Source organism: Pongo pygmaeus, chromosome 8, assembly GCF_028885625.2.
Source record: "Pongo pygmaeus isolate AG05252 chromosome 8, NHGRI_mPonPyg2-v2.0_pri, whole genome shotgun sequence".
Taxonomy (NCBI): domain Eukaryota; kingdom Metazoa; phylum Chordata; class Mammalia; order Primates; family Hominidae; genus Pongo; species Pongo pygmaeus.
The window spans coordinates 1,044,885-1,061,400 of record NC_072381.2 but is presented as its reverse complement, the minus strand read 5'-3'; the positions used below and the strand labels follow the sequence as shown (position 1 = coordinate 1,061,400).

Sequence of the window (16,516 nt, the reverse complement as noted above, 5' to 3'; positions counted from 1 at the left end):
TTTTTCATGAAATACCACTTATACTGGAAAGAACTGACAGATAAACTGCGGTATTCAAACCTAGATATTTGGCAGACATTTTCGTGAAAATAAATATGTTCGTGCCACTTCAAGGAACATAATTCTCTGTACTTGTTGCCAATAATGGTTGAATTTTCATGCAAAAATTCAAATAAAAAAAAAACTTAAAACCATCAAGAACTTGGTGACTTTATGTGGAAGCCAGTGCTACAATACTTTAGCTTCCCAATACTTAACAACTTTTCTGATGAGATTACTAGTGATATTAACAATGTGATTGATATTGAATAATGAAATGTTTTAGCATTTGGAAGATCTGTTTAATTCAGTAAATGAGTATTTTCCAAATGACCAATGCATGACATTTCAACATCACGCATAGGAAAATAGGCGTTCGAGGTACAGTCAAAAATAATGAGTTTTAACGTAACAAGTACAAAATGTCCATTGAAGTGGTTTCACATTCCAAATAGTAGTTGGAAAATCCACCACTCGTGTTTTGGGGTAGTAGTATCGAAAAAGAATAACCAAGATAATTTGAAAAGGCTATTAAAAATACTTCTGAAGTTTCAAACTGCATACAGCAGGTGCTCATTCATTTCTTTGTAACACTGATGAGAAAAAGACTCCCAGCCAGGGGCACTGTCTTTGTGGTGTTTACGTGTTCTCGCCACACCTGCATAGGTTTTCTCTGGGTACTGCAGTTCTTGCCACATCCCAAAGGTGTGCACGTGAGGTGAACTGGTGTGTCTTCACTGTCCCAGTCTGAGTGTGGGTGTGTGAGTGGCCCTGTGATGGAATGGCGTCCTGTCCAGGGCTGGTTCCCTCTTTGTGCCCTGAGCTACTGAAACAGGCTTCAGCTACACATGACCCAGAACTGGAATAATTTAGTAATTATCTTGTTTTTTATTCATCTTTCTTAAATGTATGTATAGCTCACATTTATTTCAATGTTTAATATTAGAATACTTTGGCCTTTAGAAGCTTAGTGATTTTTTTTTTCCTTGGCCAGAAGTATGCTTTAGGAACTTAATCCTTATTTTTTAGCCTCTGGTAAAATTGGTTTTGCTATACATTGTTTCACTTAAAGTCCTAATTCCCAAGAACGCACTGACAGCAGTGAGGACTTGCTGCGCATGCGGGAAGCCAGATTTTCTTATCTGTGTGAAGCCAGACATGAAAGAGATCTGCCAACATATAAAACAAAATCAAAGCCTGTTTTTTGTCTGGAAAAGATTTTTAATAAAAATGTAACCTATGTTAGTGTCATGTGTTTTTTAAGTGAATATTTTAATATGTTTAATTTCTACGTTAGTAAATAGCAGTAGTGAACAACAGTGAGCAAAAGCTTTTGGGGATCCTCAGTACATTTTAATAGTGTGCAAGCGTCCTGAAACCAAGAAGTTTGAGAACTGGTGCCCACCAGGTTCATCTCACAAGTTCAGTATTTTAAATTCCACACAAAAGGTAGAGGAAACAGCTGAATTCGCTTCAGCTGCGCGTAGATTTCACGATTATTTAAAAGTTCAGAGGGCTAGGCGTGGTGGCTCACACCCGGAATCCCAGCACTTTGGTAAGCTGAGCCGAGAAGATCACTTCTTGAGGTCAGGAGTTCCAGACCAGCCTGACCAACATGGGGAAACCCGTCTCTACTAAAAATACAAAATAACCCGGGCGGCGGAGGTTGCTGTGAGCGGAGACTGCACCATTGCACTCTAGCCTGGGGAACAAGAGCGAAACTGTCTCAAAAAAAAAAAAAAAACATTTAGAACGTCCTGTCATGTACCCCGAAAGCGAACACTCCCAACATAGCGTGGAACGCCCCACACCCCCGACCCCCCGCGGCTCTGCTCCCCCTTCGTCCCGGTCGCAGAAACCGCAGAACAGCCACCGTTCTGGACGTACAAGACCTCCCCGTGCAGCCAGACGCTGTAGTCCCAGCGGCGGAACTCGGGAGGGGGACGCCCGGCCAGCCAGTCAGCAGTACGTCCCGCCTTTCCTCCGTTTCCATTAGTCCAGCCACGCGGAGGCCGCGCCCATGGGACGCCGAGCTTCCGGCTACCCGGCTTGGCGCCCGGGCGCTTTCCGACTGGGAGGGCTTCGCTGCCCAAACGCGAGCCTCGAGCGTCTGACGTTAGGCACCGTTCGCAGCGCCTCGGGCTCGCACGGCAGGATCGAAAGCGTGATTGGCTGGCGGCTGCTGTGGTCTCGGGCACCGCCCAGTCGCGGGACGCTGCCTCTGCGGAAGTAGGGGTGGGGCGTGTTGACCCCCTTAAGGGCGGCCAGAAACGGAGCTCACCGCTCAGGTTCCCGGTGCTTCGCGCGTCTGCGGTTGCCACAGGCCCGGGAGGTGGCACCACCAGGCGAAGCTTGGCGAGATTGTGTCGTCAGGCGCGTACGGGCGCCAATTGGCCGGGCGATGTGGCGCGGACTGGCGCTTGCGCAGGCGATTGGCTGCGCGGCCCGGGGGCGGGGCCAGTGGGCGGTGCGCGCCGCGGACAGTGCTCAAAGCGGACGCGCTCCGGGACCGACCGGTGTCCGTGGCCGGAGGCTGATCAGGTACTGTGGACGGGCGGCGGAGTTCGAGAGACAGGGGCAGGGCGGCATCGGGGAGCTGCGGGACGGGGCGGGGAGGAGGCCGGAGGTCTGAGCCACCGGTGAGGTCTCGGCGCTGAGGCCTGGACAGCTGGGGGTGGCGGCGCTGGTCTCCCGAACTGGAGAGAGGCCGGGCCGTCCCAGGCTGTGGTGGGCGCCCGCGCCCCGTGGAAGGCGGAGGCGTGGGTCGGGGCGTCAGAGACTTTGCCATTCTTTGTCAGTGGAAAAGATCGTCGTCTGCGCACAGTCACCTCAGGTTTAGGAACTCGTGGAATTGGAAACCGAGTGGCAGGAGACTAAGAGTTGCGAGTCTCCCCTTAGAGAATTCAGAAACAAGCGTAGACAGCATCGTCAGAAACACGAACGTGACGACACCGGCCTCCCCGTGCCGAGTCCACGCGTGTGACACGGGTGCATACACCTGCGTCCGTGCAAGGGGGTGACAGCAACACATTCAAGGTGCTTCTCCTGGGAATGGAGCAGGAGAAGAGATGGGGAGCACCGCATAGATGGAACTAGACCTTTTTCTTGGGTTGGGGGATGTGTTCCCGCGTCTACTACATGGTATTCTTTAAGCGCATAAATAGACATATTCATTTTATCTTGTGATTATGCAGCTTAGTTTTAAAATCTGAATTCTGAAAATCCTGACAGAGCAATTGTCATTACAGCTGGGCGGTGGTGCACGCCTTTAATCACAGCACTTTGGGAGGCGGAGGCGAAGGCTGCAGTGAGCCGAGATCGCGCCACTGCACTCCAGCCTGGGCGACAGACACAGCAAGACCCAGCCCCATCCCCCCGGAAAAAAATGTCGTGTCAAAAAGTCTAGTAATTATGTAGTAACGAAACCTATCTTAGTGATCACCTAGTATACAGTTGGCCTACTGTATCCTTGGGGTCCATATCCATGGATTTAACAAACTGCACATTATAAAATATTTGGAAAAAAATTTCCTCTGTACTAAACATATACAGACTTATTCTGTAAACAATACAGCACAACTATTTATGTAGGATTTACATGTTTTAGATATTATAAGAGATCATCTACAGATGATAATTTAATGTTACACCCGCATCATTTAACAAGGATACTTTGGAGAAGTTCATCATTAGGTAGTTTCATCGTTGTGGAAGCAGAGTGCACTGACGCAGACCTAAACAGTGGAGCAGCTGGGCTGTGTGGTGTAGACAGACAGTGGAGCAGATGAGCTGTGTGGTGTACACAGTGGAGCAGCTGGGCTGTGTGGTGTAGACAAACAGTGGAGCAGCTGAGCTGTGTGGTGTACACAGTGGAGCAGCTGGGCTGTGTGGTGTAGACAGTGGAGAAGCTGGGCTGTGTGGTGTAGACAGTGGAGCAGCTGGGCTGTGTGGTGTGACAGTGGAGGAGCTGAGCTGTGTGGTGTAGGCAGTGGAGCAACTGAGCTGTGTAGTGTAGACAGTGGAGCAACTGGGCTGTGTGGTGTAGACAGACAGTGGAGCAGCTGGGCTGTGTGGTGTAGACAGACAGTGGAGCAGCTGGGCTGTGTGGTGTAGACAGACAGTGGAGCAGCTGGGCTGTGTGGTGTAGACAGACAGTGGAGCAGCTGGGCTGTGTGGTGTAGACAGACAGTGGAGCAGCTGGGCTGTGTGGTGTAGACAGACAGTGGAGCAGCTGGGCTGTGTGGTGTAGACAGACAGTGGAGCAGCTGGGCTGTGTGGTGTAGACAGACAGTGGAGCAGCTGGGCTGTGTGGTGTAGACAGACAGTGGAGCAGCTGGGCTGTGTGGTGTAGCCAGTTGCTTCTAGGCTATTTTTCCTGTTGCTTCAGGCCTAAATTTGGACAGTGTGTTACTGTGCTGAATAATGTGGGCAGTTGTAACACAACAGCAAGTATTTGTGTATCTAAACATAGAAAACGTGATGTGTTGTGCTCCGATGTTACAATGGTTACAACATCATTAGCAATACGAATATGTCAGTTCTGTTATAATTTTATGGAACCACTATAGTATATGCAGTCTGTAGTGTACGGAAACACCATCATGTGACACATGTATGTATACAGTAGGATATACACAGGTGGTCTGCAAATATGCCATTTTATATCTGAAACATCAGCATCCTCAAATTTTGGTAGCTGTAGGAGGTCCTGGAACCAACTCCCATATATACCAAAGGATGACTGTATATAAAACTAGCCTATAGAAGTAGGAAATCTTTCTAAAATTGAGGCTAACTCTGAAGTCGACTTCCTTTTCACATTATTTTCCCTCTTGATTTCTTTTAATCATTAACCTTATTTCAGATTTTTTGTATTAGATATCAATCTCTCCATCATCACTGACTCCTGACACACGCATTCACACACACACACACACACTCAGACCCTATGTGGGTCTAGGACTTTGTATTAAGTAGCTGTTTAAACACTTCGTGTACATTCTGCAGTATGCTTGAACTCTGTTGAAAGTATTTCAGTGGTCCAGGTGTGGTGGCTCACTCCTGTAATCTCAACACTTTGGGAGGCCAAAGCGGGCAGATCTCCTGAGGTTAGGAGTTCGAGATCTGCATGGCCAGCATGGCAAAACCTCGACCCTACTAAAAATACAAAAATTAGCCTGGCGTGATGTTGCACGCCTGTAGTCCCAGCTACTTGGGAGGTCAAGGCAGGAGAATCACTTGAACCCAGGAGGTGGGGGTTGTAGTGAGCTGAGATTGCGCCATTGCACTCCAGCCTGGGCAACAAAACGAGACTCCCTCTCAGAAACAAAAAAGTATTTCAGTAAAATCTATGTATTTGAAATAGAGTCACATAGAAAGTGGAGCACATGGGATCTTCAAAATATATTGTGTAGAAAAATCAAAAAACAAAAAAAAATTATAATTCATTCAGAAATAAGGGAGAATTAAAAAGGGAATAAAAAACTTCAAAGTCAGGCTATGTAAAGGTGCCCTGAAGGATACAAAGGTTAGAAAGCTTAGACGCTGCTGGATATAGATGTGTAAAAGTGTGAGTCAGAATACTGAAAGTACCCTAATAAGTGCTTTACATTTTAATCACATGGGAGGGATAAATGGGGGTTCAGAAAATTAATGCTTGATGCACTAAGGTAGGGATGGGCCAACCTATGGCCTACAGGCCAAATCTGGCCTGCTGCCTGTTGTTACGTCCTGTGAGCTGAGTGTTTTTCTCATATTTAAACGGATGGAGAAGAATCAAAATACTTTGTGACACATGAAAATTAAATGTAATTCAGTGTCCATAAATATTTCAGTGTCCATAAATATTGGCATGCACCCACACTCAGTTTACATATTGCCCAGTTCACCTATTGCCTGTGACTATTTTAATGTTACACAGGCAGAGTTCATACTCCCTGGCCCTTCACAGAAAAAATTTGCCAAGCACTACCTTAAAGCATCTATTGAATATAACGAATTAAGTCTTCTCCTGTTTATCTAGAATGATATCAGCTAAGTACTGTCCTGGGGGAAAATCATTTTTCTGATCAGGAGCTTGGGTTGAGAAAAACTGGATTAAGTCTTACTGTGACATTGGTAGAAAGGTTATTGGATGTCTGGCACATGAGTTGTGCCTTGAAAAAATGGATTTCAACCAAGATTGGCCTGTGGCAATCTTGAGCAACTATGCAGAGACAGGCAGTGGGAAAGACAATTCAGGACAGCAATGGGAGCACATTCTAGAGATTACAGAAGCTGGTGTGGAAAAGCAGGATGAAAAGTTAGTTTGGGGCCAAAAACCAGAGAAGAAAAGTACACTGGAAAAAGGATTGAGTATCAAGTGCTGCAGAGGATCTCAGAAGTCAAGAATTTAGAGTGGAACGTTGAGCTTGGCGTTTAGGAGCATGACTGTGATAAAAGGCCAGCTGTGAAACCTGTAGGAGAAATGATGACTGAGATAGTGCTGAGCAGCCAGCTGGCAGCGTTCTTGGGGTCCCTGTGGGGATGCAGAGTGGTACAACTGCAGATGGGGAAGCAGCATCATTATTAACCTGTGTTTATATGACATTCAGAAAAATATATGATGGCCTTTCTTTCTCTTTTGCTTTAATATTAGTGTTCTAGGACAGATAAGACATTTTGTAATGATGCCTGAAATAAACACTGACCACCTCGACAAGCAACAGGTTCAACTCCTGGCAGAGATGTGTATCCTTATTGATGAAAATGACAATAAAATTGGGGCTGAGACCAAGAAGAATTGTCACCTGAATGAGAACATTGAGAAAGGTGCTGTTTTGAAATAGTCTTTCTTGTAAAGCAATTTGTGTAGGCATTTCCGATTTGCTGAGAAGAGCACTCTGTTCAAGGAAGTGCAGTCTTCAGTAATACCGTATTTTCTTGTTGGTTCCAGTTCGTTAAATAGTGTAGTCATTAGCATCTGCTTTGCTGTCTTCCTGTTACAGCGATTTCTCTTCACTTCATGCCTTTTACTGGGCTCCTTCAGAGTTATTCTGGATTCATAAAAGAGGGACTAGCCCTGACATACAGCAGCAGCCTAGCCTCTAATATTTCTAGAGAATGGAGAGAAGCGGGCACCATGCAGGGAAGCGTGTGCCCTCAACACTTTCCGAGAACTGAATGTCCTTGATAGGGAACTTGACTGCAGGAAAGGGGCCGCCAGCATCACCATTTCCTTCACTCGACGGCCAACTTCCTTGCCCAGTGCAGAGCTCTTCCTCACCACAGCCATGCGGAGACTATGCATGTGGATAAACCATGGGGAAAAGCAAAAGTAGCAGCAAGTTACTAATGTTATTCTGAACTGCACGGAGAGAATTTGGCAAATAACTGGTACTTAAGGCTAAATTAATTGTTATTTCTTTTGCTTTCAGGATTATTGCATCGAGCTTTTAGTGTCTTCTTATTCAACACCGAAAATAAGCTTCTGCTACAGCAAAGATCAGATGCTAAGATTACCTTTCCAGGTTAGTACACTTTTAATGTACAATATTGTGTTTGTACGTTAATTTGACTTTTTATCATTCTGAATTCTGGGAGCCAAGGTCACAAAGGGAAATCCTGTGAATGGCATAATTTTATATTCTGCATAAAGTGAATTTACACAATGAGTACAACCTAATACAACAGCAAGAAAAAATAAGAACTAACAAGCAATTGGGCAATGTGTATAATTTACATATTTATCTTTAATCTGTATTATCTATACTTTGATCTTTTTTGGTTGAAGAAGCATTAATAAGGAACTTACCTACAAATGTAGTCTGTTTCACAACATAATTACTGATAGCCCATTATAACTCATTTCAAAATCCTTAAAATAATTACTGATAGCCCATTATAACCAATTTTAAAATCCTTAAAATAATTACTGATAGCCCATTATAACTGATTTTAAAATCCTTAAAAATCGTTTCATTTTTCAGTTACTTATAAAACTTTTTCTTGATCTGTCAGACCTACTTTGAAGAAAAGTTGATCTGTCTCTGTATTAACATTTTCCAGGTTGTTTTACTAATACTTGTTGTAGTCATCCATTAAGTAATCCAGCCGAGCTTGAGGAAAATGACGCCCTTGGAGTGAGGCGAGCGGCACAGAGGCGGCTGAAAGCTGAGCTAGGAATTCCCTTGGAAGAGGTAACCAGCTCTACTACACAATCATACAAGCTGAAACCTAAACATACTTTAAAAAGGTTTTTAATAAAATTTTTAAATTCAAATGTAGTTCTCTGCTTGGTAACCTCCTGAGTTATGAGTTAGCCCCACAAACCATCTTGAATAAAGATTATTTAAATTTTGATTTCTTAATATCACTCGCAACAACTTAGCTCGATACCGGGATGGATTGATCTGTTAAGCACTATTTAAGTTTGAATATTTCTATAATTGATCAAATCTAAGATGAATATTTTCAAGTGTTACAACTCTTGTAGAATTTGACTAGCAGGTTTTCCAGTTTTCACCTGAAACTCCCCCACTACAAAAAAAGGTGAAGATTTTCTTACAGAAGTTCTTAGGAATATGAACCATAAATCTAATTGGTTTAATTGAAATAATTTTTTTTCTTAGAATTGTCCCCCTTAAATAAGACCTGGATAAATAAAGTATTTCTTATCTATATTTTCCAAAAAGCAATTTTAAAATATGAAAAAGAAAAATGTCGGGCCGGGCGTGGTGGCTCACGCCTGTAATCCCAGCACCTTGGGAGGCCGAGGCAGGTGGATCACGAGGTCAGGAGTTCGAGACCAGTCTGACCAACATGGTGAAACCCCATGTCTACTAAAAATACAAAAATTAGCTGGGCATGGTGGGGCGGCACGCCTGTAATCCCAGCAACTCAGGAGGCTGAGGCAGGAGAATCGCTTGAACCCGGGAGGCGAAGGTTGCAGTGAGCTGAGATCACACCACTGCACTCCAGCTTGGGTGACAGCAAGACTCCGTCTCAAAAAAAAAAAAAGAAAAAGAAGAATGTCACATTTCTAGTTTGAGTGACTGCCCCTTTTTTTAACATTAAAAAAAAAAAAAAAACTTATCTGTTTGGTCCTACAGGAAAAAATGCAAACATTTGAAACTAATAATGTAATCATTCTTCCATATATAGTATTAAGATTTCCATATACCATTGATAGGAGATTAATGCTTTAAAAGTTCTAATCCTAAAACTATACTCCTGTTCAAGATGTTGCTGTAATGCAGTGAGCTAATTTTAGGGTTTTGTTGTTGCTGTGGCCAATGTTTTAATTACTTTTTTTTTTTAATGTCTTAGGTTCCTCCAGAAGAAATTAATTATTTAACACGAATTCACTACAAAGCTCAGTCTGATGGTATCTGGGGTGAACATGAAATTGATTACATTTTGTTGGTGAGGAAGAATGTAACTTTGAATCCAGATCCCAATGAGATTAAAAGCTATTGTTATGTGTCAAAGGAAGAACTAAAAGAACTTCTGAAAAAAGCAGCCAGTGGTGAAATTAAGATAACGCCATGGTTTAAAATTATTGCAGAGACTTTTCTCTTTAAATGGTGGGATAACTTAAATCATTTGAATCAGTTTGTTGACCATGAGAAAATATACAGAATCTGAATATGTATGTAAATGATTACTGAAAAATTTCTCTGCTTAACAAACTTAGAATGACTTTTTCCTTTTAAATTTAGTTCTATCATTAATTTATCATTAAATTTAGTTCTGTCATTTAGTACTATCATTAATGTATTATATACACTGATACTTTAAAACCTGTGTGGAAAAAACTAACTTATAATTTTGTATCACACACCCTGGATATGTGTTCTGTTTCTAAGCGACATTTGTGAGAGATTATTGTAAAATGAGAGAGAGCAAACAAAACTTAATTTAACCTTTGCAGATACATGCTTATGGGAAATTTGAACAAATGAGTGAAGCCCTGTGTTTTTAGTAAGCTGTGATAAACATTTCCGGAGCACTTGCAGAGCACTTGCTATTTGCCAGGTGCTTTATGTATCATTAAATTTTTATCGTAGTTCAGAAAAATGTGCAAAGGAAACTATAGCCTCACTCCTTCAAAACAGTCTTAATTAACTTTCATATTAGCAGATTAAACTAGCAGAGCAGGTTCAAGGGAAATTAAATGACATGGACCCTAATTTGTATCATTCTGAGTTGATTGTGTGGTTTATTCATTCTGGAAACGTGATACTTACAGTCAGCCACTGCTTTTGATAAGTGATATTGATTAGGTTAAATCTTCTTTTAAATAGTATTTACCAGTTAGCAAAGTCTGTGTTTTCAGAATTACAGTGGGCACAGAGGTGTTCATAAAATGGGAATTGAGTCCCACTCGATGAGAGTTGCTTAAACTTGATACTGTTGACATTTGGGCTGGATAAAATCCTTGTGTTGGAGGTCCGTGCTGTGCATTATAGGATGGTGAGCAGCATCCCTGAACTGCACACTGGATGCTGTTTGCATCCCTCTTCTGTGACACCCACAATTATACCAGATGTTGCCAGATGCCCCTAGGGGACAGAGTCAACCCCCAACTGAGAACCACTGTCCTACAGAGTCAGGAAATATTGTAGGGAGAAAAAAATAACAACGACAAAGGCCAGTGTTAATGTGAAATAGATGAGATTATGGAATGTGTATATTATTGTACCTTGATCAATGTACTTTTTATAAACTTGCCATAGAGGTCTCAGATTTGAAATCTCAAGACAGCTTTATTATGCTTAAATGCTGTATGATAATAAAGAAAAATAAAAATTTATTTCTTGCAAAGTTAAATGTTAAATTCAATAGAATGACTCATTTATGGTTAACTTTGGGCAATTTATAATTTCAGACAAGACTGTTTAGCAAGTATTTTATTGAAAAGTAAAAAAAATTGCAATTTAATACTGTTTAGTTTGTTAAAATTTTGATACACTAATAGGATATTGCCTGTATAGTTTCTGTTGCATTTATAGTATTGTTTCTAATTTTTTTAGTTATATTTTCTAGGAAGTTTTAGGCTGAAAGCCACATATAATTAGTTATGTGATAACTGTGAGTTGCCATGGCTACTGAATTGGACATGGGACCCTTAGACACTTACCCAGCAGCTTGTTAAGTACTTAGCAAGAGTTAGATACTACTGTTGTAATATTACTAGGATGCCATCCAGAAAATCTAAGTAGGAATGTCTTTTGACCTGATAAACTCCTTAGAACTCCTTCATCTTTTATAAAGAGGAGTATCCCTCTCCTAGATATAGCTGCTTCTGACCCCAAAGGCAGATGTGTTGGTTTTGAACTTGAAAGCTAAATGATACCTATAATTTTTTTTTCTTAAACTTTTTTAAACTCTTAATCTCCAAAATATATACTTGTTTGATTCTGGTCAAACCATTGCCAACTCCTTTAAGGACAAAGTAGAGGTGGCTTTCTAATAATTGCTGATTCTGTTTCCCTACCTATATTATGAAGAGAACGAGACCAAAACAGAAAATGGTGTAATAGGAAGGAAGGCACATTTTCTTCTTACTTGGCCCTGGCACCTGAGGACAAGTCCAGGTCGTACCCACAGTGGGTGGCTGTGGGGACTGCCCTCCACCTGCTCCCTGGGGACAAGTCCAGGTCGTACCTGCAGTGGGTCCCTGTGGGAACCTCCCTCTACCTGCTCCCTGGGGACAAGCCCAGGTTGTACCTGCAGTGGGTCCCTGTGGGAACTGCTCTCCACCTGCCCCCTAGGGAGTGCTTGTGCATGGTTTCATCCTCTCGCTTGGATCTGTCCCTTGGACCCTCACTAGGGTTGGGAGTTCCTCATGGGATTAGGTACTCTAGATCCCCTCTTGACAGATTTTCTTTTTATTATTTCAGATACACCTCTTCTTCACCCTTCCTCTCTGGGTGCTTTTTCAGCCCTAAGTATGTACTTACACATTTTATAACATTTTATAGCATGAACTGAAGTGTGTATTTGTGTGTATTCAGGTATCCTGACAGCTTTCTGCTTTACAATTTTCACACATACTTTATACTTATTTACCATACATGGTTTAGACTCCCAAACGTAAATTTCCAACACCGCATTCTCTCCTCTATTTTATATGCATATAGGTGAATGCATAAGTAAACTGATATATCCAGACAGTAGATTGTTATTTGGCACTAAAAAGAAATGAGCTATCAAGCCACAAAGACCAGGAGGAAAGTTAGGTGCATGTTACTGAAAGAAGCATGAAAAGACTACATCCTGAAGGAGTCCAATTCTGCAAGATTCCAGTAAAGGGAAAACTGGAAACAGTAAAAAACCAGGGGTGAGAGGGGAGGGAGGAATGAGTGAGCAGGGCACAGGATTTTTAGGGCAGTGAAACTCTTCTGCATGGTACTGAATTGGTGGATATAGGTCATTATGCATTTGTCCAACACCAAGAGCAAGCCTCATGTAAACGACTCCAGGTGATAACGATGTGTTGATGTACATCTATCAGCTGTAACAAATGGACCACTCCGATGGGGATGTTGATAGTGGGGGAGCCTGTGTGTGTCGAGGGGCTGGGGGTCTATGGAAACTCCCTACCTTCCACCCAATTTTGCTGTGAACCTGAACTGCTCTAAAGAATAAAGTCTATTAAAATTTGGGTGTTAAACATGAAAAGGAGCTTAACCTCATTAATCACTGGGTAGGTGCAAATTGAAACCCGAAATTAAAGGACCTACATCACCAAGTGTTGACGGAATATAAAGTAACTGCTTATGAGCATGTCTGCTACCATGGAGCTGTTGGCCACTGTCTACTAAAGTCAAACGAGTTGGACCTGGCAGGAGACAAATGTGCATGGTTCTGCATTCCTTTGTTGCCATTTTACTAACTTAGCAGAGAACGAATGCAGCATATTCTTGAGCTGGGAAGTCACTGACATATTCGTTGTTACTTTGAGAAACTATGTGTTTCCTAGATTTTTACGCACTGCCCTATATAAGTAGGTGATAGTGTGGGTTCAGGGCTTGCCTCGCTCACGGAGCTCTTTGCTGCATGTCCAGTCTCTAGCCCAGGGACGCCCCTATAAGTAGGTGACAGTGTGGGTTCAGGGCTTGCCTCGCTCACGGAGCTCTTTGCTACATGTCCAGTCTCTAGCCCAGGGACGCCCCTATAAGTAGGTGATACAGTGTGGGTTCAGGGCTTGCCTCGCTCACGGAGCTCTTTACTACATGTCCAGTCTCTAGCCCAGGGACGCCCCTGCAGAATATTTGCAGTGATTACGTCAGCCTTGGTGTTCACACAATCGGATGCTGCCATGCCGCGGGAGCAGTCCTGCTATACACAGCAGTGTGAGTAAATCCACAGACCCAATCTTGAGTGGAAGAAGCCGGATACAAAAGGCACATGTGAGTCCAGTGAAATAAATGTCAAAAATAGGCTAAACCAATTAAGATGTAGGCAAGAATAGAGGCTACTTCCAGGGGGCGCAGGGAGCCTTGTGAGATTTTGGAAGTGTTCTCTGTGTTGATAGGGTGTTAATTACATGGGTGAATGTTAGGATTGATGGAAACAATTTGTGTGTTTTTAAGTGACAGCTTAACACAATATAGAATCCGTGCGCTCTAGAGAATAGAGCTCAGCACTGATAGAGAACCAGTGGAGAGCAAGTGGCATCTCACCTTGACAGGAGCGGAAGTGCAGGCACTTCTGGCCACTGCATCTTGGTATCAGACTGGCCAGGAAAAGCCATGAAGACACACCCTGCGTGGGTTGGGGCTCCACTCCTGAGAGAAGACAGCAAGGTCAGCTCCCACAGTGTGCGTCCGGTCCCCATGCCCGTGGGCCCCTACTGGCAGCTGACACGGCGTTGGTTGACACGACACACTTATGCCGTAGGAAAAGAACTCTGTCCCCACCCCCACGCCACGGGGGACAGATGCCGCAGTGGGGTTGGTCACGTGCTGCTCGATCACATGCCCTGACGCAGATTAAAAGGAGCACACAGAGTCTGAACAGGAAAGGTGTTCCCACGCCAGGTGACAAGCCAGCTCCGGCTGTGAGGCCTTGCCTGCATCTCAGCGTGTCCACGTGCTTTCCCTTCTGCCTGGAACCTGCACTGCCTTAGTCTGCACGTGGCTGAATCTGACTCATTTAAATCCTTGGCTTAAACGTCATCTCAGATGATCTTCCCAGGACTCAAATCTGAATCACGAGCATGAAGTCGGAGCTCAGTGACTTGGAGTAAATTATTAATAAAAACTTAAGCGTTGGCCGGGCGCGGTGGCTCACGCCTGTAATCCCAGCACTTTGGGAGGCCGAGGCAGGTAGATCACGAGGTCAGGAGTTTTGAGACCAGCCTGGCCAACATGGGGAAACTCCATCTCTAGTAAAAATACAAAAATTAGCAGGGCGTGGTGGCAGGTGCTTGTAGTCCCAGCTGCTAGGGAGGCTGAGGCAGGAAAATGGCATGAATCCAGGAGGCAGAGCTTGCTGTGAGCCGAGATCGCGCCACTGCACTCCAGCCTCGGGGACAGAGCGAGACTCCATCTCAAAAAAAAAAAAAAAAAAAAAAAACTTAAGCATATACTCACGGGTCTCATAAGGCTACATTGCTTGTGTACAGACGGTTCCCTCTCAGTAGTCGCCACTCCCACGTCAAAGGCTGTTCATGCTTCCCTTCAGATAATGGTGGGCCAGGTGGGCCAGACAGTGGCACAGCCCACCTCCCAAGAACGCTGGAAAAACCTGAGAGAGAATGTCAGAGACCAAATAGCTCTGAAAAGAAGCACAGGGCAAAGTCTAGGAGAAGAAAACCTGTGCTGCTTTTCCCAAGGGGCATTGCCCAGTTCCAGTAAAGCAACAGAGAGGCTGGGCAACGGAGAGGTGCTTCCAGTAGCCGGACAGGAATGGGGAGCAGAGACCAGGAGTGACAGCTGCCAAGGGCAAGGCCCACGGAGAGCTTCCCAGGCTTCATGTGCTAGGAAGAGGAATTTAGGGCCAGCCTGGAACTGGCTCAAAACCTGTTTTTATTAGGGAAATCTGAGATAGTTACTTCTCTAGTTTCTTGCAGAAAACCATTATCTGGAGGACAATAGCACATCACAGACTCCAAACAACCCCCATGTCTTTGTCATACACAGCATCCAGAGCTCGCTGGGCGTCCACCCGGTAGGAGACAGGCCAGCACGACCAAGTGGCCAGCACACGAGCCAGCAATAGTGACTTCAGGGCCCAGAGAACATCAGCAGGCACAAACCTAAAACACAAAGCTCAACATTGAGGAAATAAAAGTCACGACAGAATTTTTAGAGGAACTGGACATTATTTTTTTTTAAAAGAACCAAATGGGCCCAGTTTTGAAGGATGCCCCCGACAGCCATTGGCCCCAGCAGATTCACTGCTGGGGTCTCTGTTTCTTACCACAGAAATTCTAGAACTGTTTCCAGAACATAAACAGAACTCAATAATTATTAGCTAAAGCGAAGAAAGAAGGAAGAGAAGATAGAATAAAATGTCTTCCATATGAATTTTTTATTGAGGAAGCTTGAGAGGCGGCCAAGAGGCCTGGGGAGGCCTGCGTTCCTGGCTTTAGGCTGTTTGTTGAGCAAAGACAGTGACCTTTCTGTTCCCAGGGAGAACAGCCCTTCTCAGTTTCATTATGCACAATGTTCTTCACAGCCCTTAAGTTACTTTCCAGAGGAAGAGATGGAGACTTCATAGACCTATTTAAGTATGATTGAAAGATGATTTTATTTAAAATCTTTGCAATTTTTATACTTCTGGCCAACAAGAGGCATTCTTAGAATTTTTGAAATTTACAACTTAATCATGACATGTGAACATCCTAAAGTACACACATGTCCTTGAAAATATTCCACGGAGAAGCTACAATGAAAGCCATAAGACTCTCTGACTGGCTCTGTGACCACGGTTTGCAGATTGATTTGAGCACTTTGGCCAGGCATGTGCCAGTTGATTCTTGTCCCAGGAAGCCCAAGATGTGACACGGTGACCCACTTTAATGTGTTTATATATAAGTGATTTCAGGAGGCAAAAAAACAGATTACACTTTTTTTTTTTTTTTTGAGATGGAGTCTCGCTCTGTCGCCCAGGCTGGGGTGCAGTGGCGTGATCTCGGCTCACTGCAAGCTCCGCCTCCCAGGTTCACTCCATTCTCCTGCCTCAGCCTCCCGAGTAGCTGGGACTACAGGCACCCGCCACCATGCCCGGCTAATTTTTTGTATTTTTAGTAGAGACGGGGTTTCACCCTGTTAGCCAGGATGGTCTCAATCTCCTGACCTCGTGATCCGCCGCCTCAGCCTCCCAAAGTGCTGAGATTCAGATTACACTTTTAAAAGTAATGGCAAATATAATTCTCAATTTAGGGTCTCAGTAATTTACAAATGTATGTCTAGAGTTAATGGGCATAGAAATTTACCCAGAAGAACTAAGAGGGGTATGTATGCAGGGGGTAGAAATAGGATCCCAA

The 16,516-nt window shown here is 43.8% G+C and overlaps 1 protein-coding gene, 1 non-coding gene and 1 pseudogene across 4 annotated transcripts; 2 read left to right on the top strand and 1 right to left on the bottom strand.

The window, feature by feature from the left end:
• The first annotated feature begins 1,643 nt into the window (after window positions 1–1,643).
• IDI1 (isopentenyl-diphosphate delta isomerase 1) lies at window positions 1,644–10,848 on the top strand. Of its 2 annotated transcripts, XM_054436884.2 has the most exons (5): window positions 1,644–2,580; window positions 6,677–6,849; window positions 7,455–7,547; window positions 8,086–8,216; window positions 9,346–10,848. In XM_054436884.2, the coding sequence occupies exons 1-5, from the start codon at window positions 2,441–2,443 to the stop codon at window positions 9,661–9,663; spliced, it is 855 nt and encodes a 284-aa protein (XP_054292859.1). In that variant the 5' UTR covers window positions 1,644–2,440; the 3' UTR covers window positions 9,664–10,848. The 2 variants fall into 2 exon arrangements, with proteins under 2 accessions (XP_054292859.1, XP_054292860.1); XM_054436885.2 differs by lacking the exons at window positions 1,644–2,580; window positions 6,677–6,849 and adding an exon at window positions 3,111–3,180.
• On the bottom strand, window positions 6,824–14,772 carry LOC129006786 (uncharacterized protein IDI2-AS1-like; annotated as a pseudogene). Its single transcript, XR_010127370.1, has 3 exons — window positions 14,619–14,772; window positions 13,707–13,811; window positions 6,824–7,319 (listed from the first exon to the last, which is right to left on the bottom strand). The product of XR_010127370.1 is annotated as an uncharacterized protein IDI2-AS1-like (transcript).
• On the top strand, window positions 8,493–8,555 carry LOC129006990 (U7 small nuclear RNA). The gene has a single exon (XR_008492174.1). It is a non-coding gene; the product is annotated as a U7 small nuclear RNA (small nuclear RNA).
• Window positions 14,773–16,516: the final 1,744 nt, after the last annotated feature.